The sequence below is a fragment of the Corylus avellana genome, chromosome ca1 (assembly GCF_901000735.1).
Source record: "Corylus avellana chromosome ca1, CavTom2PMs-1.0".
Classification (NCBI taxonomy): Eukaryota; Viridiplantae; Streptophyta; class Magnoliopsida; order Fagales; family Betulaceae; genus Corylus; species Corylus avellana.
In genome coordinates, this window is record NC_081541.1 from 31397404 (window position 1) to 31422606 (window position 25203).

At 35.1% G+C, this 25203-nt stretch overlaps 2 protein-coding genes across 6 annotated transcripts; both read right to left on the reverse strand.

Annotated features, from left to right (window-relative positions):
- Positions 1 to 1174: 1174 nt before the first annotated feature.
- LOC132192251 (protein ALTERED PHOSPHATE STARVATION RESPONSE 1-like) lies at positions 1175 to 7735 on the reverse strand. Its single transcript, XM_059607530.1, has 4 exons — positions 6580 to 7735; positions 3870 to 4090; positions 2395 to 2618; positions 1175 to 2302 (listed from the first exon to the last, which is right to left on the reverse strand). The coding sequence occupies exons 1-4, from the start codon at positions 7460 to 7462 to the stop codon at positions 1462 to 1464; spliced, it is 2169 nt and encodes a 722-aa protein (XP_059463513.1). The 5' UTR covers positions 7463 to 7735; the 3' UTR covers positions 1175 to 1461.
- A 6720-nt stretch (positions 7736 to 14455) lies between these two features.
- On the reverse strand, positions 14456 to 21274 carry LOC132177546 (probable protein phosphatase 2C 60). 5 transcript variants are annotated; one of them, XM_059589933.1, is made up of 8 exons: positions 20666 to 21273; positions 20240 to 20349; positions 19687 to 20121; positions 18205 to 18572; positions 16436 to 16672; positions 15685 to 15728; positions 15493 to 15577; positions 14456 to 14924 (listed from the first exon to the last, which is right to left on the reverse strand). In XM_059589933.1, exons 3-8 carry the CDS (start codon positions 20003 to 20005, stop codon positions 14655 to 14657), a joined length of 1323 nt encoding a protein of 440 aa, XP_059445916.1. In that variant the 5' UTR covers positions 20006 to 20121; positions 20240 to 20349; positions 20666 to 21273; the 3' UTR covers positions 14456 to 14654. The 5 variants fall into 5 exon arrangements, with proteins under 5 accessions (XP_059445916.1, XP_059445908.1, XP_059445900.1 ...); XM_059589925.1 differs by having other exon boundaries at positions 20235 to 20349; XM_059589917.1 differs by lacking the exon at positions 20240 to 20349.
- Positions 21275 to 25203: the final 3929 nt, after the last annotated feature.

The window sequence follows — 25203 nt, forward strand, 5'->3', positions numbered from 1 at the left end:
GTTTGTGTAACATGTTGCATTACTCTTACAACTCTTAAGATATGAGGGACCAGCTTCATTTTTGTAGAAAGTTTCAAATTCGGGATCTTTTGTTGCAAGGATTTCCTGAGAAACGAAGTCATAGCCGCCTAGTTAACATTGTTGTCTTCTGATGATTAAATTCTTGAAAGCTATTGGGACAAATTCTGATAATCTTGTGAACATGAAAGCCCATTTAAAAGTTACATGAAGATACTTGCTATATGAGCTTTCCATGGTTGAATATATTTCTCATGAGATCAGGATGCTGCATTTAGGAAATGAACTTTTGAGATGAAACTGAGATGCACCATTACCGTGACCCGTCCCGTCTCTGAAATCTGAATGCACTGTTCTGATGAATTGGAGAGTTGAACGAGTTCGACATGGGATGAGACTAAAGCTCACGCCCATGTCTGTCACTTCCATCTCTCTCTCTCTCTCTCTCTCTCTCTCTATATATATATATATATATATCTGACGTTTCAGGAGTTGGGAAAGAATGGTGTTGTCGCCATTCAGTATTGATCCTATGAAAGATGATCTGTACAGAGTAAGCGAGTGTCCTTTCTTCTAAACATCATGTCTTTCAGTCTTTCTTCTCTATATCGTCGTTGTATACTTATCCTCATTTACATCATGTATCACATCCAACTGTTACATTTATTGTGGTTAGTCAAATAGAAGGCCATGTATTGTGTAGGGAATCAAAATCCTTTTTTAATTTTTTTTCTTCTTTTCAAAACATAAATTCAAAAAATTCACCTTTTAGCCACCCAAAAAATAAAATCACTGCCAACATTTGGCTCTCCATTTTGAAAAAGCTTTTTGCAAAATGCTGTGTCATTTGACTAGGATAGCTTTCTGCCTTTTAATAAAAAAATAAAATAAAATAAAATAGAAGCATACTCACAAAACACTCAAAATAATTTTTACCTTTATGTCATATCACAACCAAAAAAAACAAAAAAAACAAATATCATCTAAAAATGTTATGAAGCCAGCCCTAGTTAAGCTGAATGTAAATGCTCTTATATTCTTAATATAGCCGAATGATTATGAAATTTTGTCCGTACTTGCATATAATATTTTCCTGTAGAAAGAGGCCCAACTTGGGAAGTCATGGCTCACAGGATTTGTCACCACGCAATTCAAATAATTCCCATCCAACACCAATGTTCTATTACTTACAAGAACTGCCCACTTGAATTTCCTCTCTCTACACTTCTTGAGACTCTTGCCAAGAAAGAGTAGAAAACAGGAAATTTACAGGTTCTGCCACAAAATCTGCGGGCATCCACAACAACTATTGAGAATACAATTATCAATTCATTGCTGCAAACGACTCCTAAAATTACAAATAAGTGTCTCAGCGAGCTGCTTTGACACAATACAATATACAGACACCTTACAGAATGCATAAATGAATGATACTCAAGGCTGTCATCTACTGCCATTTTCCTCAACCTTGGAGCCCTCTATATATGACAGGTTCCCAGCTTTCTCATCATTTTCACTGCAAGCTACAAGGTCATTGTACATTTTTTGAGATGCCTTGGAGAACTCTGTTAAGGACTCAAAAACTGTAGAAAACCCGGTTTGAAATCCATTTAATGTGGTCCTTTGTGTTTCTTGCATGCAATTGTGGTGTTTCTCCTTCTCTACATCTAACTTCCTTCTCAATGTGTCCAATTGATCCCTCTTATCAGTCAAGAACTCACTCTGATGTTCCACATCTGACTCTAACTTCTCTTCTGTAAGCTTAAACTCAAGGAACCTGCTCTCTACCTTCTGTAATGCTCGAATCCTTCGATCGAGGTATTTTGCTAGATTGTCAACTTTCCTCTTCTGTTGCTGTTCCTGCCCTTGCTGAACCCACAGAGCCCTCACATCCTTCGCAAAGCTTTTCAACGCAAAGGCTACAGCTTTATCTGGTAATTTGTCAATGGAGGCTAACCAATCATGGCAAATCACAAGCAATGGGGGTCCATTGATTCGATATGGCACAGCTGACTTCCTGCCCCTAGAGCATAATTCAACTTCAGGGACTACAAACTTTTCTAACCAGCCATGGAGAGCTTCTACATACCCTTTCTGTGCTGCAACATAGTCAATAAAGCATGCACGCCAATTCTGAAGCTCAGCCTCGAGCTGAAGTGTTGCTAATCGGTGAGAGTCATTGCAGAATTTTCCAAAAGTGGGGCAAGCAAAAGACCTTACTTCAAGCAGGATCTTATTCTGGGTTTCATGGGATTCCAACATAATTTTCCAGGTTCTCGTTAGGCTGCACTAGCAAAAAGGAAAATAAGAAAACTAGGGAAGGCCCATATTTTTTTAAATTGAGTATGCTTGTTTTGCCACGGCTAAACCCCTTACCCTTTTAATAGTTCAACAATTTGAGGCTGCAATTCTTCATCTCTCATTTTCTGAATTCTCTTTGAGATTGACTCAGCACTTTGAATCGCAATCAAGATTCTGGCATATAAATCTTTCACTGCAGCTCTGGTCTTGTCCAAAGTAAGTTCATCATCTCCTTTGACATCCTGGTTTCTCAGCCGTGAACATTTTTTCTCATAAATTTTTCGTGTATTGTCTCCAGCCTAAGGGCAAAGTAACATGTCAAATACCGTAAGTAGATATAATAGAAATCAGGTTAAGTTTCTGTAGTTTGTTGGTTTTTTATGGTTTAAATTCAAATCATAGCATGTATGAGACACATACTGGGTTAAGGACCAATAGTGTACTGTTGACGGGATAAGTTCTGATCTGAAATAAGCAGTTGCGACAGTTCTGTTTCTTTTTTGTCAAGGTGGTAGTGATCATCAAAATGACAACTAAACTTGATTGGATCTTCATACGTACCAGAAACTTTCAGTAGCTAAGCAAGTTTATTCTCAAGAAAAGGGAACTGGAATATCAAATTCTATCCATTGCATCATCTAGCTAGCAGTAGGGATAGACTTTGTCAACATAAAATAGCTTATTGTTATAAGCTGTTTGAGATTTTTTCTTGCAACATGGATTACTAAAATACACGTTTATGAAGTACTCCACTTCTTCAAGGAGTTGAGAGTAAGTAGTGATCATGAATTTAGCTGCAAACTCCTACAAAAGATAACGCAAGCATGTAAGAGTTCGCCACTGTTTTAGTGAAAGTTTCTTCTTGTTACATCCTCGACGGTTAACATGATTGTGATTCAAGAATAATACATTTTTTTTTTTTTTAAAGATTTGATGTTTCTTCTAGAATTTGTGTTTATTTGAATAGTAACTAGTGTGCCCAGACATTAGAGCTTTTGATTCTCCGCAAGGATGCCTGTAGTAGCGTGCATTCAAGCAAAAAATCTTATGCCTGGGCAGTATTGATATTAAGCCTGCAAAAAGCAATGTCTTCCATGAAATTAAGAGATCTCTATTCTCAGTTTCGTGTTTGGAATTAGTGCTTAATTCATCTAGATAGAAGTTCAGTTAACATCATTGTAAAAACCTACCTGCTCAAAATAAAGATAATGAGATAGCTGTAAACGCTACTTATTCACCAATACTCGAATGTCAGATTACTATTTTTCTCAGTGACCTTATTAGCCTTCAGCAGATAGAAATCCGCATGAAGCAGGACCTGGAGTCACTGATGATACGAAGATTCTAAGAAGCAGAATTTTGTACAATTCCAAGTTCAAAATCTAAACAATATGTGTCTTTATACCAAAAGTAAGAAAAGGTAAAAGTGACTGATATAATTTATCCATTGATTGACTCTGTTCTTTCACAGTAGCCAAAACATATAAAATTTTAATCATTTGAGAATAAATTATGGAAGTAGGGAAGCCAGTTTGAGAGGATAAATTTACCTTCACTTCTTCATACAGCTTCTTCTCCCAAGCATATAGTCTGCCTAGGGTTAGTGAATGGCTTCCTGAAGTCATTCCTCCATAGTCATCAAAGAGGTCATTCTTAAACTCTGTCCATGTTGAAGAACTTCTCGAAGTGGATGCTACAAGACTCTTACATGAAGGTCTAGATGAAGTGGACCGGTTCCATGTAATAGCTTGGATGATTTTTGTTGAGTTCTCTGAACCAAAGAGGAAAAAGCATTGTTTTTGTAAGGTAGGACTTTTTTTATTAATAAGTAATCAAGATATCATTAGAAGCATAGGCGTCCCCAGGTACACAAGAGCAAACACCTAGCTACAAGGACAAAAACAGGAAATTATGACAACTAAGCACTGAAGGAGAAACAAATGCGACTGTCCAAAGATACAAAGTATTGAAGAAAAAAGACTTAAGCTTCGCAAAAGTCTTCTCACAGTACTCAAAACTTTTGTCATTCATTTCCCTTCATAGACACTACAAAGGCACGAAGGCACCATCATCCGCACAATAGCACTCCATGTGTTGTCACCTGTTGGCGGTTCACCAACAAGCATACAATTCAACTACTCATCTAGGCATAACCTAAGACAACCCAATGCGCTTGAAAAAGACATTCCATAAGTCTCAAGCAACCTCACAATGGAGAAGGAGAAGAAGATGATCTACAAACTCATCATTCCTTTTACATGTACAACACCTTTTACACATACACCATCTATCGACCACGAAAGCATGTTGCTTCCTAAGATTATCCATGGTAAAGATCATTTCTAGGCGATCGACCAAGTAACAAAGGTCACCTTCTAAGGAACCCTAGTCTGCCAAACACTCTTCTAAGGATAAAGAAAGCCATCAACAAGTTCCAAATCCCCAACCCTCCTTCAGAAATAGGAGAACAAACCTTGGACTAGCTTACATGTGATATTTAAACTCTTTGTCTAGCCTACCCCATAAGAAATCTCGTAGAAGCTTCTCAATACTGTTTGCACCACCCATGTGGAGAGGGAAGAGGGACATAAAATGCGTAGGCAAATTTGAAAGTGTGCTCTTAATACGGGTAACCCTACCACCGTTAGACATATACATCATTTTCCAACTTAGACAAATAAGGTAGGATATTAGCATTTGGATATTTATAACAGATTCTTAAAGAACTTATGAAAAAGTTTTCATGTTATATCATCACTACAGAACAAGTGAATTTAGACCCACAAACAAAAAAGTAGAGGATATGTATTTTTACAAAGTTATTCCAACTTTTTGAGAAAAGAAAATGATACCAAGGTCCAACTATATCAGAAATCAACAAAGTAAAACTGTTAATTAATTCAACAAGCATGATAAATGTGTCAATCTAATGGAGTATTAAAAACAAGCAAACTTAGGCAGATCTCCAACATCATATGAAATATTAAAATATTTATATCATACAAATGTATGTACATACTTATATTTGTGTGTGTGTGTGTGTGTGCGCGCGCGTAAGTATATAACATAAGTAATACATTACATGCCATGTTTGTACCGTCTGGATGCCTTCTCAGTTTTCCTTTTTTCCTTTTTCTAATTTTTCTTTACACCATACGGACACCTACACCTACTTTTCTTTATTAAAGCATTTTTTTTCCTCCTTCAGGTCCAAAATAATGGAATCCTAATTAAAGCATTTATTCCTTTCTTGAGTTTAAATCAAAATAGAATTTTGTTTTTAGAGATCAAATCATAGAGTCCAATAGTCTTGTTTATACAGATTTAGGGTACAATTTTTCTGTGTGTACAATTTTGAAATTATTAGCTGTCTTCTTTTTATGTATTTGACATAATTTTGTTTTTATTAATTAACCTCTGCATCACATAGGCATGCAGCTTGTAAATATAAAATCTATGTTGCAGCCATGAAAGGTAAGCCCCACCACCATAGACCTTTTCTGAAGAAAAAGGAATTAAATTCATAATAGTGGAACAACGAAAAAGGGAAATTCCCAAATGTAAAAGCAACATAGAAAGGAATGCTAACTTACCACCTCTTATTGGTCCCCCCCTTTTCTTTCATTCTTTCTCTCCTACCTTTGGTTTTGAAACAAAAGGCAGGGAGAGGTATAGGGGAGGCATTCTTCTAGACAAACCTTTTGGTTAGTTCAAGGAAAAAGTGAATCTAGGTTGCTTAGTGCATAATTACATACAAATCAATCGTGTAAAGGCATGGAAGAAAATTCAGAAGAGGTCAACTTTTTGAACAAGGAAAGAAGGATAAGCCCCAGAGCAATGGTTCTTATCAAAAGATGAAGAAGAAACAGTAGTAGGACTACCAAAAGGACAAACCAAAACCCGAAGTAAAAAGAGACCAATTGAAGGAAATTATTATCAAGCTATCTGAAAATTTTGCCGCAGTTGAAACTACTACTCATGCAGACACAGCATAAGCCAGACAAGTGAAATTTTTGGTAATTATAACACATTGCAGATGCCCTTTAAACTTTGATTACAAGTCAAAATAGATACATGCAAAGGAGACATAAAAAAAACAAAAACAAAATTTTGGAAAGTAAAAATCCCAACTGATTTTCTTACTAGAACACATTGCAAATCAACTTAAAAACTGTGTTGCAAATGAAGATAGGACCATGCAGAAAACTATACGAACAAAATCTAAAACTTGAAAAATCAAAGATGAAAACATAGACCCACCTTTTATTTCCTCCAAGTTAGACTGCAGATAAACTCTATTGGCCTCTAGCATCCTGGAGACATCCTTGCCAGAATCAAAAGCCCTAATAAAATGATCCTCAATATCCTTCAGTGCATCTAACAGTTCTCTTCCTACCACTGGGGTATCAATAACTGTAAGCCCCTTCTGCTCTCCCTGGCTCACATTAGCACCATCGACTACCTTCACCACCTCAACCCCGCTCTCATGCTCAACACCACCATTTTCTTCAACCACCACTACCTTGGCTTCTTGCTCTTCTCTGTCACCTTCCTCTTCTAGCTCTGGAATCCCTTCCTCTTCCCTCACAACCCTCAAATCATCGTCCGAGATCCTGCGGTACCCACCGATAAGCTCAGGTCTCACATTTTCAAAAGGATTAAAGAAATCCCACCCAAAATCTCTTTGTGGTGATGGCATTTGTGGAGGCATTTGCATATAAAAATACCCACAGGGCTGTTCTTCTCTTTCTACTTCTGCTTCTGCTTCTTCTTCTTCCCTCTCTTCCTCAGAAGAATCTGAAGAGGTTGAAGACCCACATGACTCACAAGCAATGGCTTCATGGGTGGTGGACTCAGAGGGTCGTTGTTGAAGGAACATTGGGTTGGTTATCACATTCTCAGTTGGTACAGATGGAGGGCAAGGTGGTGGGAAGGTGATGAGGAAAGGTGAAGTAGGAGAAGAGTGGCGAACAACAAAGAGCTTTATGACTGCTGCTACTGCATAGAGAGATTGACAGTACCTACAATGTGCCTCTGCAAGAGCATGTCTTCTCTCCACAGCAAGCTTCAGCTGGCGTTTCCTCCCTCTGCAGATGGATACTACTTCCTCTTCTTCCTCTAGCTTAGAAGCAACACAACCCATACCTTCCCTCGTTGAAGTTGGAGGCGTGAGGTTGAGGCTGCTTTCACAAAAAAAATGGGCTAAAGTGTGAAAAAGGTCGTTTTTTGGAAGAATCTGTGTATTCTTTTCCGATAAAAAGCAGGTGGGGGGTTTTCCCAAATGGAGGTGAATGTTTTAAGTTATGTTCTTGTTCAACAGAGCTAGAGGAGAAAATGGTTTGGAGGAGCTCTAGAGTAACCCATGTTTCACTTTCTGGTAAAGGTAGGGTTTTGCTAGAAATGTAGCTCTTGGAGATGTTTCAGAGCCTCCCTACCCCACCCACCCCCACAGACACAGACACAGAGAGAGAGAGAGAGAGAGAGAGAGAGGTTTTGCAGAAAAAGTTTTCTCCAAAAAAATAGTTTATGCTTAAGCTAAAGCATGACTGCTAAACAAAGAAGATGTCTTATTAGAGTGATTTTTATCCCTTAATCAACTATAACAGGCTAGAGGTTTAGCAGAGAATATGGAGTAGAGAGAGAGAGAGAGTAGATGACAGAGAAAATGCCAGGCAGAAGTGTAGGGAGCAAGAAGGTAGGGGCTCGAGAAAGAGAGAGAAGAAGGGGTAGAGACAATCTTGTGTTTGGTAATTCGTACTCAAATTTAGTTGGTGTACGACCAATCCATCTCTCAATCCATTCTCTGCTTCAAATCCATCTCAAACCTTAGTAGTCTTAAAAAGTTGAAACAGTAGAAGAACATTATAGGCACTGAAACAGACTGCTTATAATAATGTTCATGTTGTTTGTTTGTCATCTTTTATGCCATGCCATCCATGGATGATACAGATTATTCATTGATCATCTTTTTACACAAGGCATGCTCTTATTAGCCCACCCACGGTGCCCACATATACACAGTCATACAGAGGCAGGGCAGGGAGGCAGTGAGTAAAAAGAGGAGTCAAACTTAGTAGTAAATTACTAGTAAAAGGGCACAGTGACCACTGCACACAGAGAGAGAGAGAGAGAGAGAGAGAGAGAGAGAGATCCCCGTGGTGGTATTATTTTTTTAGTTTATTCTTCTCTGTCTCTTCTTACTTTTTAACAAGCTTGTGGAGCACTAATAATCGGAGCATAATTGTGTTTTAGTTTGTAATTGGATGTCAAGTATGGGCTTAGAAAAGCATAAATGTCTCATGTATCATATCATATTGTCTTAACTACTAAAGACAATTCTGTCTCTTCTGGAATGATATCTTTTAGAAGCAATAATTTGTAGTTGCGTGTCAAAGTTTCACTCTTGTCAAAATATGTGTATAAAATAATGGAGAATGCTAAATGCTTTTTAATGTTTTCTTAATTTTTTTTTTTTTTTTGAGAAATTTTATTTTAGCCTCTTGAATTTTTACTCCATTTTACAACTCTATCTGACCTTCTAAATTTCTCACTTTGGACTCATAAATTTTGAATTTCTATTAATGTGGACCCCTCTATCAGATTTTAAACATTACATTACGTTTATACCTCTGACTTTTGTATAAAATTTCAAGTTTTAAAACGTTTTTTTTTTTTTAATTTTAAAAAAAGAAAATCAGGGATATGTTGGTCTTTTTCTAAAAATTTTAACGGCTAAAATTGACAGAAGGGTCCTAAGTGAGAGCGATTCAAAATTCAAGGGTCCAAAGTGAGAGATTTGAAAGTTCAAGGGAAGTTTGTAAAATTCGGTAAAAGTTCAGGAGGCCAAAGTGAAGTTTTTCCTATTTTTTTGGATCTAGGTGGATATTATTTTCTAAAAATAAAGTGAGATAAATAAGAAAAGCTTTTTTTTTTTTTTGCTTTTTTAAAAAATAATATCCAGAAAAACACCCGAATCGCACCTACCATTTCCATAAAATAATAAAGGTCAAATTTTAATTGGATATATTTAATGAAATTGGTCAAACCCTTCAATCAGAATCTGATAATCTTATGTTGGGTTCTTGTTGAGTTTGTAGGTTGTGTCAAAAATGATTACTCTTTATATCCCATGTTGAGTTCAGATCATATTGAGACATTAATATGATACTATATACGTCAACCAGAATCTGACTCATTTAATTAAATTAGTCAGACTCTTCAACTTTAATCCGTTAATTTCGTGTTGAGTTAATATCAGATTCACATGTCGTGTCAAAAATTATCGGTTCAGGCAAGAAAAAAAAAATAAGTCCAACTTATTTTATAACTAATTGATGTGTGTCTTATGTATGTGACTGAAATATGTTAATTTGTTTTAATAATTAATAAAATTTTAATTAGATGATAACACAAATGAGCAAATTACAAAATACTCCAATATTACTCCTTTGACAATGGCAGTGGATGAGTGGATTTTACAAGGCTGGAGAGGCGTGGGGTGTGGCATAGGGAAAAAGAAAGGTCTGTGTTTGGTCCATTTATGAGTCAGGTGGTGTCCAATTAGTATCGTCGTCTACTTTTGTCAATATTATTTAAACCGGACATGAAGTTTTGGCAGGTTATTCTTAACTCTGCTGATATATTTCACTGAACCTCAAAACTTTTACCCAATTTAATAAACTTATTCTAAACTTTAAAATATTTCAATTTAGTCCATTAAACTTTCAATTGCAATCAATTTAAACTCTCTATCAGATTTTAAATGTTAAATGATGTTTATACCTTTGAATTTTTTATAAAATTCCAACTTTACCATTAATTCCAATACGTTTTTAATTTAAAAAAAAAAAAAAACGAAAATCATGGATATTTTGGTATTTCTAATGGTTAAATTTGACAAAGGGGTTCAAATTAAGAGTAATTAAAAGTCCATGGGACTAAATTAAGAGATTTTGAAGTTTATGAGGGGTTTGTCAAATCGGATAGAAGTTCAGGGGTCTTCAATGAAATTACCCCATATATTTATAAAAAATAAATTATAAAAATTATTTTTCATCTCATTTTTTTACGTATTTATTTAGAATGAATTAATGAATCTACCATTAAATTTGCGTGAAATTTACGTGAGTCCACAAATTCAATGGTAAATATATTATATTTGTAAAAATAAATAATGAGAAATGATTGGTGTCCATATTTTTCTCATCTCATCTAACAAATCAATTATTAGATTTGTGGACTTATGTGAACTCACCTAAGTCAATAGTGGACTCCACAAATATAATGATCGATCTATTAAATCTAAAGGAGAAATGACACAAATTTCTTACAAACTCGTTTGGAAGAAATTTCGTTCAACTCACTTCAACCTATTATAATAAGTGTCAAGTGTCATCTAACATGTTTATGATTATTTAAATTGGGTTAAATGAAATTTTTGTTGATAAAAGAATATAAGAGAAATATGGACAAATTATTAACATCAATCATTTCTCATAAATAATTGAGAGAAAGATGTGCAATATGCCTCTAAAACAATACTCTTATTAATCTAAAATTGCAAGATCTCGTAAAGTTGGGGTTTCAATTCCCTTTAATATGTTAGTATCATTCTTTATTCTATTTTTCAATATATTTTTTTAACAAATTTATTGTTGAATTTATATGTGGATCCCACAAACACAATAATGAATTCACCTATTTTTCTGTTAAAAAAAAAAAAAAAAAAAAAAAGAAGGTAAAGTCTACTTAACCCGCTCAAACTACCACCCCAATGATAATCTACCCTCCAAACTATCAATTGCCATAATTTACCCCCTCAAACTACTAAAACAATGACAATGTACCCTCAATTTAACAAAATAACAAAATTACCCTTACTTAAATAAAAACAAAAATACTAAAATTTAATTAATTTTTTTTTTTTTAAATTTTTAAGGATATTTTTGTCTTATTGAAAATTCTATAGAGGTAATTTTGTTGCTAGCATTTGGGAGTACATTGTCATTGTTTTAGTAGTTTTGAGGGTAAATTGTCGTAATTGATAATTTGGATAATAGATTGTCATTGGATTGGTAATTTAAGAGAATTAAGTGGACTTTATTCTAAATAAGATGAAATATAATTTTTACCATTTTCCTTACCAAATTTTTAGTTTTTAGGAGGGAAAAAGAATTTAATGAAGAAAGGCAGCGCAGGAGTTGGGAGTACGAGGGCCTCTTGTTTTGTGGGAAGGGCCTAGAGGACCCCAAACGTTGTACAAAACCCATTTGTTTAGATAATTGGTCAAACTATTAAAGTACAAATATATATAATCTATATGTACAACTGCTATTCAATTCCACATTGGGTTGACACGACCTATCTATAATATACAACTTTTATATTATTAAAAAAAATGATATTAGCCTCCATTTAAGAAATAAAGATAAATATATATATACACACATATATAATGTTTGAATAATACTATTTATTAATTAAACTAATATACGATTGCCATAAGATTTGAGATAATGCGACATTAAAAATTAGTCTTTGGGGTACAAGAGTTTATAAAAAAAATAATAATAAAAATTACAATCGTATAATAATCTATTAAATAACATTTTTTTTTTTATAATTTTTACGGACTTAAATAAAAAAAAAAAGTTGAATCTTGTGGTTTCTTTGGATAAATTTTTTGTCCAAATAGGTTGTAAGAATTTTTTTTCTTTTAATAGATTAAATGGAAGAAAATTCTTGAAAAGCAAGTTTGGAGAAAACTTTATCCGGTTTCTCTTCCTTGTAAATATGACTTATTCTTTTTTTTAATTAGAAAAAAAAAAAAGAAAGAAAGTCTTTTTGGTTTTTTCTTTCTTTTGTTCATTCCATTGGACATTTGACAAGGGATCCGGCTTAGGTACGGTAGGGATCCTTGTCCATTGGACATTTGACAAGGGATCTGTCTAGGGGTGGCAAAATAGGTACCTGACACGACCTGATTACGACATGCAAGTACCCATTACACGATTAGCCTATACATAGACACGACCCATTTAGCTAAACGGGTAATCGGGTTTGACACGATTATGACATGAAAATAGCCGGGTAACCCGACACGACATGTTTTACCCATTTAAAATAACCGGGTCTAATCGACCTGACCCGACCCGTTAAAAACCCTAAACACACTTGGGAAAGAACTACATGTATTTGGAAGCAATTCATCAAGAACCCAACAATGACTACGAAATAAAACCCCATTTCATTGCTTAGTCCTTATTTCTGAAAATTAACTAGAACAATCTAACAAGAATCTCAAACTTCGCCTTATAAAAAGCTAACCAACAGTGAAAACCCATCTTATGAAACTCAAAAATTCCCACTTCCTCCACAACCAAAACTTAATCTAAAGCGAAATCAAATCAAACCCACAAGAAAACAACACTGAACCAACACAACCCAGAAGAGAAAACACAAAGCTTGACACACGGATCACAAAAGAACCCACAGAACCTGATCAGGATCTGAAGAAGGAGCTTCTGAGCGGTCTCAATGGGATCCATGGAACATTCTTTGAGCATTGCGTGGTTGACGGCAACGGTAAGGACTGAGGATGCCTTACTAACGGCGACAGCGAGGAGGGAGAGAAAGAGAGAGCCAAGACTTGAGAGGGAGATGGAGGGAGAGTGAGAAACCGAGACTTGAGAGAGCAGAGTGGCAGAGGCGCGGTTTAGGTTTACAGTTTACTCACTTTACTACGTGTGCCTTATCCTTAAAAAAAAAAAAAAAAGGGTCTAGCGGGTCGACCCACCAAACCCGCCGGGTCTTACTCGGGTAGACTCGATTACGATCCGAACCTGATAAGGCCAAACCCAATACCTATTTTTTCGTGTCGGGTTTGTGTCGAGTTCACGGATCATGTCAAAATTACCAGTCCTAGGACTCATCCGTCTATTCCAACAGTGGCATGGAGAAATGTGCAACTTAAGCTAGGTTTAGAACTTAGAAAAATTATTAGCAATAAAAAAAACGAGAATTAGGTTATATATATATATATATATGGGTTTTCTTTGTGGGTTACAGAGAATATGCTCCAATTCAACCTCTGACAAGTATCTTACAGGGAAAAAAAAAAAAAAAAACCTCTGACATGTGAGACAGACAAGGCAGTCTTTCTCCCACCTCGTAACTCCCTACTTCCTGGCTTTTCCATATTCTTTTTCAATTTCTGTTTAAAATCTCCAGGAATATTATATTAAAATGCCCGTGATTTACTGTTGCTGAAACATTGCCGTTTAGTTCCATACAAACCCGATTTGGTCCCTTCTTTTGTGCTGTTTTAATGTTTTAATGGCAGGGAAAAAGTTTTTTTTTTTTTTTTTAAGCAGCTGTCATTTTTTTTATAGGATTAACAAAAAATTCTCTCCAACTAAGTTTATATGAAAACTTTGTCCATAGTTTTATTCTACATGCAAATTATATTGTTTTACTCATATATTTGTCTCTTAATCCCACTGAAATTGACTGAGAATACAGTTCACCATTACATGTGATGTGAAACAAATGATAAATATAATGCATGTATTTCTGCCCCATCATCACTAATTCAGGTCCTGTTTTACTATCAACATCAACTGCCATCACCTCTTTTATATATATATATATATATATAGAATGTACCTCCTTGTGGAACATCAAGGCACTACCAATCTGAGCTATTAAGCAAAAAATGTAGAGCTCTTTTGACATCTTCATAAAATGAGAGTAATATTAGGAAGAGTTGTCAGTATCAATGAGATTATATTTGGGTTTACCTTACAAACCCAATTCCTGCAGAACCGGTCGACTGCCCAGAAATCACTCTACAGCTGAAACTATTTGGCTTAGGTACGGTAAAAAAACAATCCACTGAGAAATCTCTTGTAATTTTTTCAACAGTTCAAATTCAATTCTAAGTTTTTCTCTATAACATTGAAAAAACTACAAGAGATTTCTTATAGATTTTTTACAGCATCCAAGCCAAATCCAAACTTGTCTTGGAGCCAGTTTAGGAGTAAATTAAAAGAGCAAACAAGCAAGCAACAGAAAGGAAAAGAAAAGAAAAAATAATAATAGAGGGTAAGATTTGTGCCAAGGAAATAACTATAATAACTATCACCTAAAAGAGTTCTCTTTCTCCATTTCTTTTTCTCATTTTTGGCACAGGAGCTAAATGCAAGTATTAGTTTCCAGTTAAAGGTTACAGTGTACACTAAAGAATTTAAGGCCTGCTCCTCTGATCTCTTCTGGAAGCTACCTGATATTCACACAAAAGAGAATAATACAACAGACAAGCATGAGATACAGCTTAACTAGGTATTGCCAGCTTCCGTTGGTGTAGCAAAAGGAGCCAGCGTGTTAGGAGGAAGGTTTATACCGCCCCCTCTCACCGATATATTAGGGCACTTGACGGAGCTAGCCCGGCTCACGAGATTTGAGTCGAAAAAGACAACAATCACTGTGATGTCATCGTGGAAATGGCGGCGGACTCCACGGTCAATCTTCTTCAAGTCTGAATACCTCATTTCTCTCTTCTTTGCTGCTTCCTGCAAAGCAGCTTTTACCAGCCTTCTTGCACTTCCCTGCATATAGTTAAACAAAAAGTAAATTCTCTTTCCATTTTCCATTTCTCACAAACTATGAGCAAGGAAAACAATAAAGCTGTCTCTCCTGCTTGGGGGACAGTTCTACATTTGGCAGTCAATAAAGATATACAGGACCAAGACAGCTAATATTTTAAGTTTACTGGTTTAGGTAACCCAAAGAGGTGTATTGGACAATCCATTATATTGAGCGCACCATGCATATATAGACACAAAATCCTGTAAGTCAGCATGGGAGCAGATTCAAGCAATATTTTATTGGAAATGGCAGAAAAGCAGAACATATTTGAGCGTCTCATGGAAATGACACTGCTTTTTGCATGGTCTCCAAAGGTACTCATAGATGGGTATTTATTTTAAATAACAGAGAAAACCTATTGGAACGCTTCCATATCTACTATGTGACCGAATGCTCATTTAGTGTAGAGTTGATATTATCAATATGTTTTAAGACAAAAATAAGAACTTTTTTTGTCTTCCACAGATTAAGGCTACTAATTTAAACTCTTATCTACTTGATCATTTATTAAATGTGCATAGCCCTTACCCTCACAGACATAATATAACAGTGTTCAAATGACATCACTTTCTTCTCACCAAGAGGGCAGCCAAAATCAGCAGCCTGAACTAATCTTTTTTACAAAATTTTTGTGGAAAAAATAAAATGTACGATCCATTAGTTGTAGGAAAAAGGGGAAAAGAGGGAAAGAATGGGGGAGAGGAGATTAAGAATTTACACCTGAAGAACTCCCAACTGAACTTAATGTCCGAACAGATGTCCACCTAATAGCCAAAGAATTCAGTTCACGCACAACTACGAACTACAATGAAGAAGACGATAATGATGATAATCATGATGATCTAATCCGGGCAATGGCTTTTCTAGGAGATATTGCTACAAATTAAGAAGGAAAAGCTTTCACTAATGTCAAAAGTAATAGCATACTGGTACATCAACAGTTCAAAAGGGTTTTATCTTTTCAAAGAATGTGTTCTTTTGGGAGCATAATGGGCAAATGATGCGCTGTGCTCATATTTTGGTTCCGAAGGAAACTTGAGCATTTTATTACTTGACCTGTATTCACGATTTATTTACATATTTGAACAAATAAAAAATTGGAAGGTGTAAATCCCACAATTTAGACTCTAGAATTTCTTATAATTTGGATATGCTATTTTGGGCTCAAACCATTAGGAGTAGGACTACGAGGTTATGGTTCATTTACAATAACATCTAACTGAAGAAAGGGCCTGAAGAACACAAACAAACATGGGACATCATATATATATAACAAAACCGTGTAAGCCAACAAGAACCTTTTGAATCACTTCCTAGATATAGTAAAGAGACCAGCTCAAATCCAGGTTGAGCTGACAACTGCCTCTACTATACTTTCTGGCCCCAAGAATACTTGGAAATAAACAACTTAAAGATCTCTTTATCAGTTAAGAACCAATGTTTAGTGTTAAGATATATGTAGAAGTCTTACGCTGTGTTGACGATTCTGAACTATATCAACTGCTTCCTGATTGCTAAGGTGTTCCCAGAGCCCATCAGATGCAAAGATAATAAATTGATCATGTGGTTGCAATGGGTGCACTGAAATTGTTGGTTCAGAGCTCAGTATTGGCCTTTTCAAAGGTTCGCGAAGGCGAAATTTAGAGTACAAAGGCTCCCTGTTGAACTCAGCCTTTTTTAAATATTCGTCACCAATAGATCTAGAAATCTGCAAGATGAAAGATTTTGACAATTAGGGAAAACAATTAAAGAAGAAGATGCATAAAGTGAAATAAGCCAACACATATCCGCAAGAACAAAACTCTTGTATAGCATCATCATACTACAATCCTGTTTGGGACTCATAAAGCTATTGTTCATTCCATATTTCCGTGATAAATTTTAGAGAGAGAGAGAGAGAGAGAGAGAAAGAGAACACGTGCCTCTTTCTCTTAGGATACTTCCCAAATTTTCAATATATTATCTACTGTGAAATCAAAAGGAAAAACCAAAAAAAGAAAAAAAACTCACAACTATCTATCATAACCAGCTGACCAGAAGAAAAATGAATAGGAGGAAAAAAAAAAACCCAAATTTATATCATGTAGACTACATAAATCAAATATAAATCTACCATATAACACAACACCTCCAAAGTAGCAAAAATTAGATCCCGGATGGCCTGGGAATAGGATCCTCTCAATTTCAAATGAAATAGAATATTTATTTTGTGTAAAATGAGGGGTAATATTGTAAATTTTGTCCTTCAACTTTAATGTTAAGATAATATTACCCCTCATTTTACACTAAATGGATACTCTCCATTTCAAATGAAATGGAGAGGATCATATCCCGATGGCCTGACCTATAAAGTGACATCTACTTCATTAATTAATTATTCACATGACAGTCTGCCCACTGATCCTTCTATAGGTGGAAATGATATTTCATAATTACTACAGTCGTAAACTATAAGAGCTACCACACTGGTAATTAATGTATGTAAAAATATTTAAATGAAACTAGCATTCTCTTAAATTTTTAAGAATTGTCCACGGTAAAAAGAGGGGGAAGGGGGGAGGAGGTAGAATACTCCACTCTGAGGAACTTTCAACTCCTCTTGTTGTACTACATGCTTTTGCAATTCTAAATTTGGTAATTGACATCTGACTGACTATCACAGAATCAAGTAGATGGAGATACTCCATAAAATAGGAACTGCACTCTTGAACAGGGAATTAACATCGGATTGGCAATACTAGATAAGATAGGAACACGTTTACTTGCTCTAACTGCAAGAAAACTAATAGGAGAAACTATTCTTACCCTTTCAATTTGCAATTTCTCCTCAATCTTTCAATTGGGGTTGCAATGTTCCATTTTGCCCCCAAAAAGACAAAAAATGGCCATAAAAAATAAAAACAAAACAAAAAACAAAATAAAAAAATTAAGGGAAAAAAACACCTCACGCACAGCGTGGCTGTGGGTCACTCCATGGATCACATTAGCCAAATTAAAAGATTGGGGCAATTATAGCTTTCATCATTCCAACGTCTGTCTCAGAGGGAGGTGTGCCACAACACAATAAAAAGGATTTTCAGGAAAAGTAACAATTTTGAAAAAGGACCGAGAAAGCTCCGAAGTGGGCTGAGAGGAGGTCAAAGAGTGACATGGCAACAAGGGTGATAAATTGATGGAGGTAAACATAGTTTTCCCATACTAGTAATAAGAACCAATTTTTACGCAAGGTATGAAACTTACCTGTATAAGTCCCTTCACACGCCAGACATTATGCTTCAAAACTACAATCTGCGGGTCATCAGGATGCAAAGAATGCAGCTCCTGTCTCACGGACTCTATACTCACATTGTGCTCTACTGACAATTGAATGGCTAAAACCTCTCCTGTTGCCTTCACAACTCTTCCCATGACAGCACGGGAATCACCAAGGTTGGCAATGTAAAGGGTTCCACTACAAACAACACCGACAAGAACGCATGACCCAACCGCTGCAATCTGCGGTTTAATTGGCCATTGTTTGGTAACAACAGACAAGAACCCATCTTCTGTCGCTTGAAATGCTTTCCGTATCACATCCACTGACATTGATTGCTGCTCCGTAGTAAACCCTGCAAATAAATATCAAAACAGAAGATTCAGAACAGCAACTTGAACTTAAAACCCACAAAATCACTACCAAAATATAGTTTGTCCATCAATTATTTAATTACTTGAGTAGGACTCAAAATTTGAAGATCACAATTATAGTGCTCCAGTTAATGGCTGAGAGCAGGAAAAAACAAACACACACAAGAAGCCTTTTTAACTCGAGCAACATTGAAGTTGACTAAAGCCTTATCCTTCGCTATATGTTTTCTTTCCATAAATGTTCTCAGCAGGCAAATAAGGAGCAATCAAATTTGGGACCATAACAAACCCAAGGGATAGCAAAGTCAACTTGGGATCACCTTCATGAAGACATGTCACTAAGTCAGAGGTTCAAATGTTCCTCTCCCACTCCCCTTGTGGCCAAACTCACTCATCAATTTACACCAAAAAAAAAAGGAAAAAGCCTTCGAGTTTCTAAAATATGACTTTTTATCAAAGCACTCCCTAAGGTTAAAAGTTTATCAATTTACTCCCTAACATTTCAATTATTGTCAAATAGATCATTCTGTCTAACCTCCCTTAAATTTTTAACCGTGCTTGCACGTTATACCCAATCAGAAGGCAACGAGTGTCCCCTATAATAATAAAATATCAAAAAAATAAAAAATAAAAAACTAAAAATATAAATATAAAGAAGAAAAAAAGAAAAAAGAAGAATAATAGACATAAAAATGAAAAATAAATAAATAAAATACCAGAGGGGAGTGCCGTGCAAGGCTACCCCAAGTGTTGGGGAGGCCGGCGAGGTCACCCCAAGCATGGGCCACTCCCCAACTGTGGGGGGTGGCCACGCCTCACTGCTAGGGTGGCTGCGCAAATGGGGGTGCCCACGTGGGCCACCCCACCTATTGTGTCATTTTCGACACATGTCACCTTCTGATTGAGTATAAGGTGGCAGCACGTTAAAAATTTAACAGAAAAAAGATGAAATGATCTATTGGATAGCAGTTGAAACTCTCAGTAGAGTAAATTGACAACATTTAAACCTTAGGAGGGATTTGATAAAAAAGTATACATAAGAACCTATGAAGAAAGGAAGGGAGGAGCATTGAAAGTTGAAGACAAGTGACTTACTCTTGAGATGCTGAAATAGGTGATCATTGACATAGCGCGATGTCTCAGGCCCACCGTGCCCGTCATAGACACCAATAAAGGTACCATAGGGGCCAGTCTCGTGCGAGCTCAAATTGCCCGACTCAATCTGACTCTGGTCCTCAAGCAAGTTGTTGGCCTGGACTACAGCCATAGAGAATTCACCATTCAAGTGCTGTCCACTGTCTTTGTACCACAATAGCCCTTCTTGCCGACCCCCCGCATCCGACCCTGCGTGAACATATCGATCCGACCTCGGCCGAAAACAGGCCCTCAAAAAGTTCATCAACTCCGATAACATCCCTCATCTCATCCAAACAACCCTCAAAATTATCATCCAGATCAAAACCAACTCCGACCCAAAAATCCCAATTGTGAATTGTGTTCTTCTCAACTTCACAGCATAATATTCATGCACTACAACAGCATCAACAACCAAAACACACATAAAACATCAATGATTGCACAATCAGAACATTCAGAGTAAACATCAGAGCACAAACAGAATTAGATAATTGAAGGCTTAGAACCTAACAATATCAGATAACTGACAAAGAAGCCGACTTCACTGTTAAATTCAGTTGGGGGATTGCACCATAAACAGAAGGAATCAGGTCCTATATACTGAGAAGCAATCCTTGTTTCCTATAAAAACAGAAAACCCATGACCACAACCAGCCGCTAATAATGAAAAAATCAACAGAGAACCAAAAGGGGTTTTTGGAAAAAGGAGTGGTCAAAGCCACTTTGTCTCAGACAAGTGCTTGGTCAACCATTGGGACATCCAGAAGGTCTACCTCTTCACATTGAAAACTAAACCCCTCCAGTCATACAAACCGCCCAGAAACCCATCAACCACAAACAATTCAAATTCCTCATTTTCCAATATATACACCATAAAATCATAACAACAAACCATTTCAAGAAGGAAAAAAAAAAAAAAAAAACAAAAGAAGCTTACCCAATACAAGTTGGCTGTTTCCTGCAAGCTACTGTGTGCTACAGTTGACGAAGAGAAGAGGATCTGGAAAGAGCAAGAAGAAGCTCATGTGGGCATGACAGAGCATTAGATCTGTGGATCCATCAAATCAAAGATGAGCGAAAAAAAATGGGTCTTTGTTGTGTTTGCTTTTTTGGCTTATAGACCCAGAGGAAAGGAGCAGAAACGTGAAATGGGACTTTGGCGAAAGACCCAGAGGCAATATATTGGGCAAACTCAATCTTTGTTTGAGTTCTTTTTCTCCTTCTTTCTCAGCAGACAAGCCCCATAAAAGACCAACAATGGAAAGCTTGAAGCCAGCAAAGCAGAGGTCCAGCTATGGGCTCCACCCCACTATAGCCCAGAGAGAGAGTCAATGAGACTATTTGGACAAATGATAGTGTGCTCCGCGGTATTATGGCGCTTCCATGAAATGGGGTTCACATGAAAACACATGGAACAGAGGTGGGGTTTATGGCAATTGACACGGCACCAGCAACATCATGTTGTGGGGAGGAAGAAAATAAGAGGATAGGAATTATTGATTGTTTAGGGGAAGGAAATGAAAGGGGACTCTTTGTATTTGTAGAAGAGAAATTCCTCAAACCACTCACCGAGTCACCACCTTATCTAAGAGATGCTATGCTCTCTTTTGTCTCAAACAATCTATGATAAGCAAGTTGTAATTATATTTATTCATTTTCTTGTTTGAGAAAAAAAAAAAAAAAAAAAACTTGCTTATATTTAATTATGTGAAACTTCTTTGTCACTATATTTAATATGAGTATTTTTAGTGTAGTTATATTAATGGTAATTAAATTATTAAATTTATTATTTTTTTAATCAACTTCAGCTTTTGGTATGAGATTTGAATTTCTTACCATTTTTATTTTATTTTATTTTTGCCTGAAGAAGAGGGGCAAGGGTAATAACTGGGGATTGGAAGCCGCCTCTCACATATTCCTGTTCATTTGAACAGAAGGGAGCATGGGTAGGTAATAATAAGAAGGAAAATACTAAGGGCTCTTGTGATGTTCTCTTTATTCAAGGTGAATATTATTTTTTAAAAACTAAGTGAGAGGAATAATAACAATTTTTCTTTTTGATTTTTTAGAAAGTAATATCCACCTAAGATAGAAAGACACCATGAAAGCATAGCATTCCCCTAATAAGAATAGAGATCGGTGTTTTTTTAAATGATTTTTAATTAAATATTTACATGTTGGGTCTCACTTATTTAGATAGAACTAAAATATTAATTAAATAATTAAATATAATATTTGTTATCAGTTTAATTTTTTTAAAATAAAAAGTCCTACTCTTCTTCACATGCATTTATCAGTTATTGCATGGACTAACGTGGCTTGTTTTGAGTAACTTTTCATTTCAACCATATAAAAAGTCACTTAAAATATATTATATTAACCTATATAAAATAAAAATAATAAATGAGCGTGAAAAATAATAATATTATTAAATTAAATATAATTTAACGGCATGAATAATATTGTTTGTCATGTTGGATCCGTTTGACTAGTTTAAATTGTAAATAAAAGACGGTCCATTTGGGTTTGTCCACGAGTCTCATATTTGAAGTAGTAGCACTGAAACATGGTGCCTCTAATGTGAAGGAGAAATTGTAAAATTATTCAGTCTAAACATCACAGGCCAGCTAAACAGCTCATTAAGTACTTTTTGGTGTTTGGACGTTTCCTGGACTCGTCGGTTAATGTATTAATGTCTTAATTTGATTATTATTATTATTATTATTTTTTTTTTTTTTACTTTTATTTAAGTTAAATTTTTATCGAAAAATGCTATAATCTAATAAAAACTTCATATTTTGCTCATAAAAGTCTACGTGGCAAGATGCCATATCATCTTCATTTTGTTTTATTTTTTTCTCTCCACAAAAAATAGAATGTGGCATTTTGCCACGTAGACTTTTATGAATAAAATATGAAATTATATATATATCAAACATGGGCTCCATCAAATGGGCATATTGCCATTGTAAGGTTTAATTAGATATATATATTTCAATTTTTGAAGCTTATTTTGGCATCTTTCCTTGGGACCCTTCATTGCTGTAATAAAAGGCCCTTTCAGTGAATGCGAAGGCTTAGACTATTTTGCACCTTATCCACAAAGGCATATAAATGACCTAAAGGGTTCCTTTTTCTTTTATTCTTTTTTTTGTTTTCCTAATTCACATTCCACAGTAGAGGTTCCTATCTATAAATGTGCAATAGATAAGAAAAACGACATGAAGAAATGGTAGTAAATTACAACAAAGCTATACCAATCGAGAGTGCATTTGGTCTTGCGATTCCACACGTCAAATGCAAATTTTAAACAAAATTGTAGAAAGTGTCCCGTTTGAGACTGAGTTTTTTTTTTTTTTTAATGTCAGTTTGTTGGGTAAGCAAGTGACTTAAGTCTATTTTTAAAAACGCACGATATTAAAGGTTGAACTACAATTTTACCCAAATATTTATTTATGTTTTATAAAAAAAATCATATTTTCATTAACTATATTTTAAAATTGCTATATATATATATATATTTTCAAATTGTACAATGACGGTTTGAAAACGTGAAAAAATTAAATGCTTTTTCTGCAGTAGGCAAGGGAGTGGGCGCGTTTTTAAAAATGCATGATATAAAGGCCGAAACAATAATTTTAGCAAACGTTTAAAACACCATATTTTCATTAACTATATTTTGAAATTGCTTTTATTTTTATCTTCAAACTGCACGTTTTAAAATCGTTAAATCAAACTAACATTAAAAAAGAAAAAGGGTAAAAAAAGAAAGAAAGTAAAAAAACAGTGCAACAAACAAGGCACTGTGGCACTAGGTGAGATGAAAGGCAATTAAACGTTAATAGAGGTAATTGGATGAGGACATAATCCACCAATTGTGCAATGTTGGTCTCCAATAGTGGAACTGTTGGGTCCGTTTCAAAGGTCACTAAAGGTTGTCAATCTTACATAGAAAGTTGACATCTCCTGTGTGACCTAAAAAAATGTCACATCCATTTTTCTTTTAAAAATTGAATGATGCACTCTACATGTCCCAACTTTCACCTTCTAATCATGTGGCCGGGGATGCATTTCAATATTATATCTCCAATGCCTTTCCATAATCTCAATCATCCCCTCTCTTTCTTTTCATACAAAATGGAAATTATAAGGTTTTATATATTCATGTTCTTGGATTAGGCCATGATCATCAATAGGATTAGTATTACTGCCAGCATGATCACTTTTTCTAATTAATTTATCATTTCGGAAGCGTTAAATGATTAAATTCATTCATTTTTATTAGTTTAAGTTTTTAGGATAAATACTGATTTAACATGGTATATATCATATCCATAAGTTATTAGTTCGAACCTTGACTTCACAACTTATCATAATTTTAATGAAATATTTCACGAGGTAGGCATCACCTATTAAAGGAGAGATCGAGTCCACACGTGAATAAGGTCATGTTTGGGTGTGCATTTGAAGAGTTAAAAAAATTAAAAAATTAAAAGCATTTTTAAGGGTCCAAAAAGCTTAAAAATGACAAAAACGCACTTTTGGTAAAAGCTTAAAAATAAAGCTTTTGTCAAAAAAACACTTTTTAACTTAAAAGCTCTATTTCTCAAATACAATATTCTCAAACATGCTCTAAGAGTGTTAAAATATAAATTAAATGATTAAATTTATCTCTTCCTATTAATTTAAGCTTTTGGGATAAATTCTTACAAAAATAAAAACTTTTTAGATAAATTATTAATTATCTCAAAAACTTTAACCAATAAAAATAAATAAATTTAATGATTATTTATTTAATATTCTAACAATTTGGTCATGTGTTAGAATCAATTAACCAGGTTTGAATTAGTCTGGTTATTATTTATGGGAGTAGTGATTCACACAAGGCCGGCGTGCATGAACAGTTCATGCACGCCAGGCAATTTTTATTTTTTTTAATATTTTAATATAAAAAATAAAAAATAAAAATAAAAATTGTCCAGCGTGCAAACTGTTCATGCACACCGGCGTTGTGTTTATTATTACCGTATTTATAGAGGAGGGCTGGAGTACTGGGGAAGATAAACTAATTAACACACTGAAGAAACAGGTAAGCTGAATCTTCATGTTGCAGGCTTTATTTTTATTTATTTTTTATTTATTATTTATTTTTTAACTTACTAGGAAGTTGCTAGTTAATTGTTTGTCTCTCATGAGAGAATCAAAGACTGCTGCATTTTCCAGGCACCGCCTGCATCTTGCAAGTTTTGTCCTTTATGAAGAAGCTCATGAAAGTCTTTTCTTTTTTCTTCCCCATTATATGAAATCCATTTATTTAGATGGAACCAAGCAAGATTATTCAATTGTAATCTTCATGTTTTTATGAGTTAATTAAACAGCCGTTATGTGCAGGCATATATATATGTTGGTTATTTTTATGCTGCAACTTTTGTTTTTTGGCCATTGTAGCAACTTCTGACAGGTGTTATTATAAGT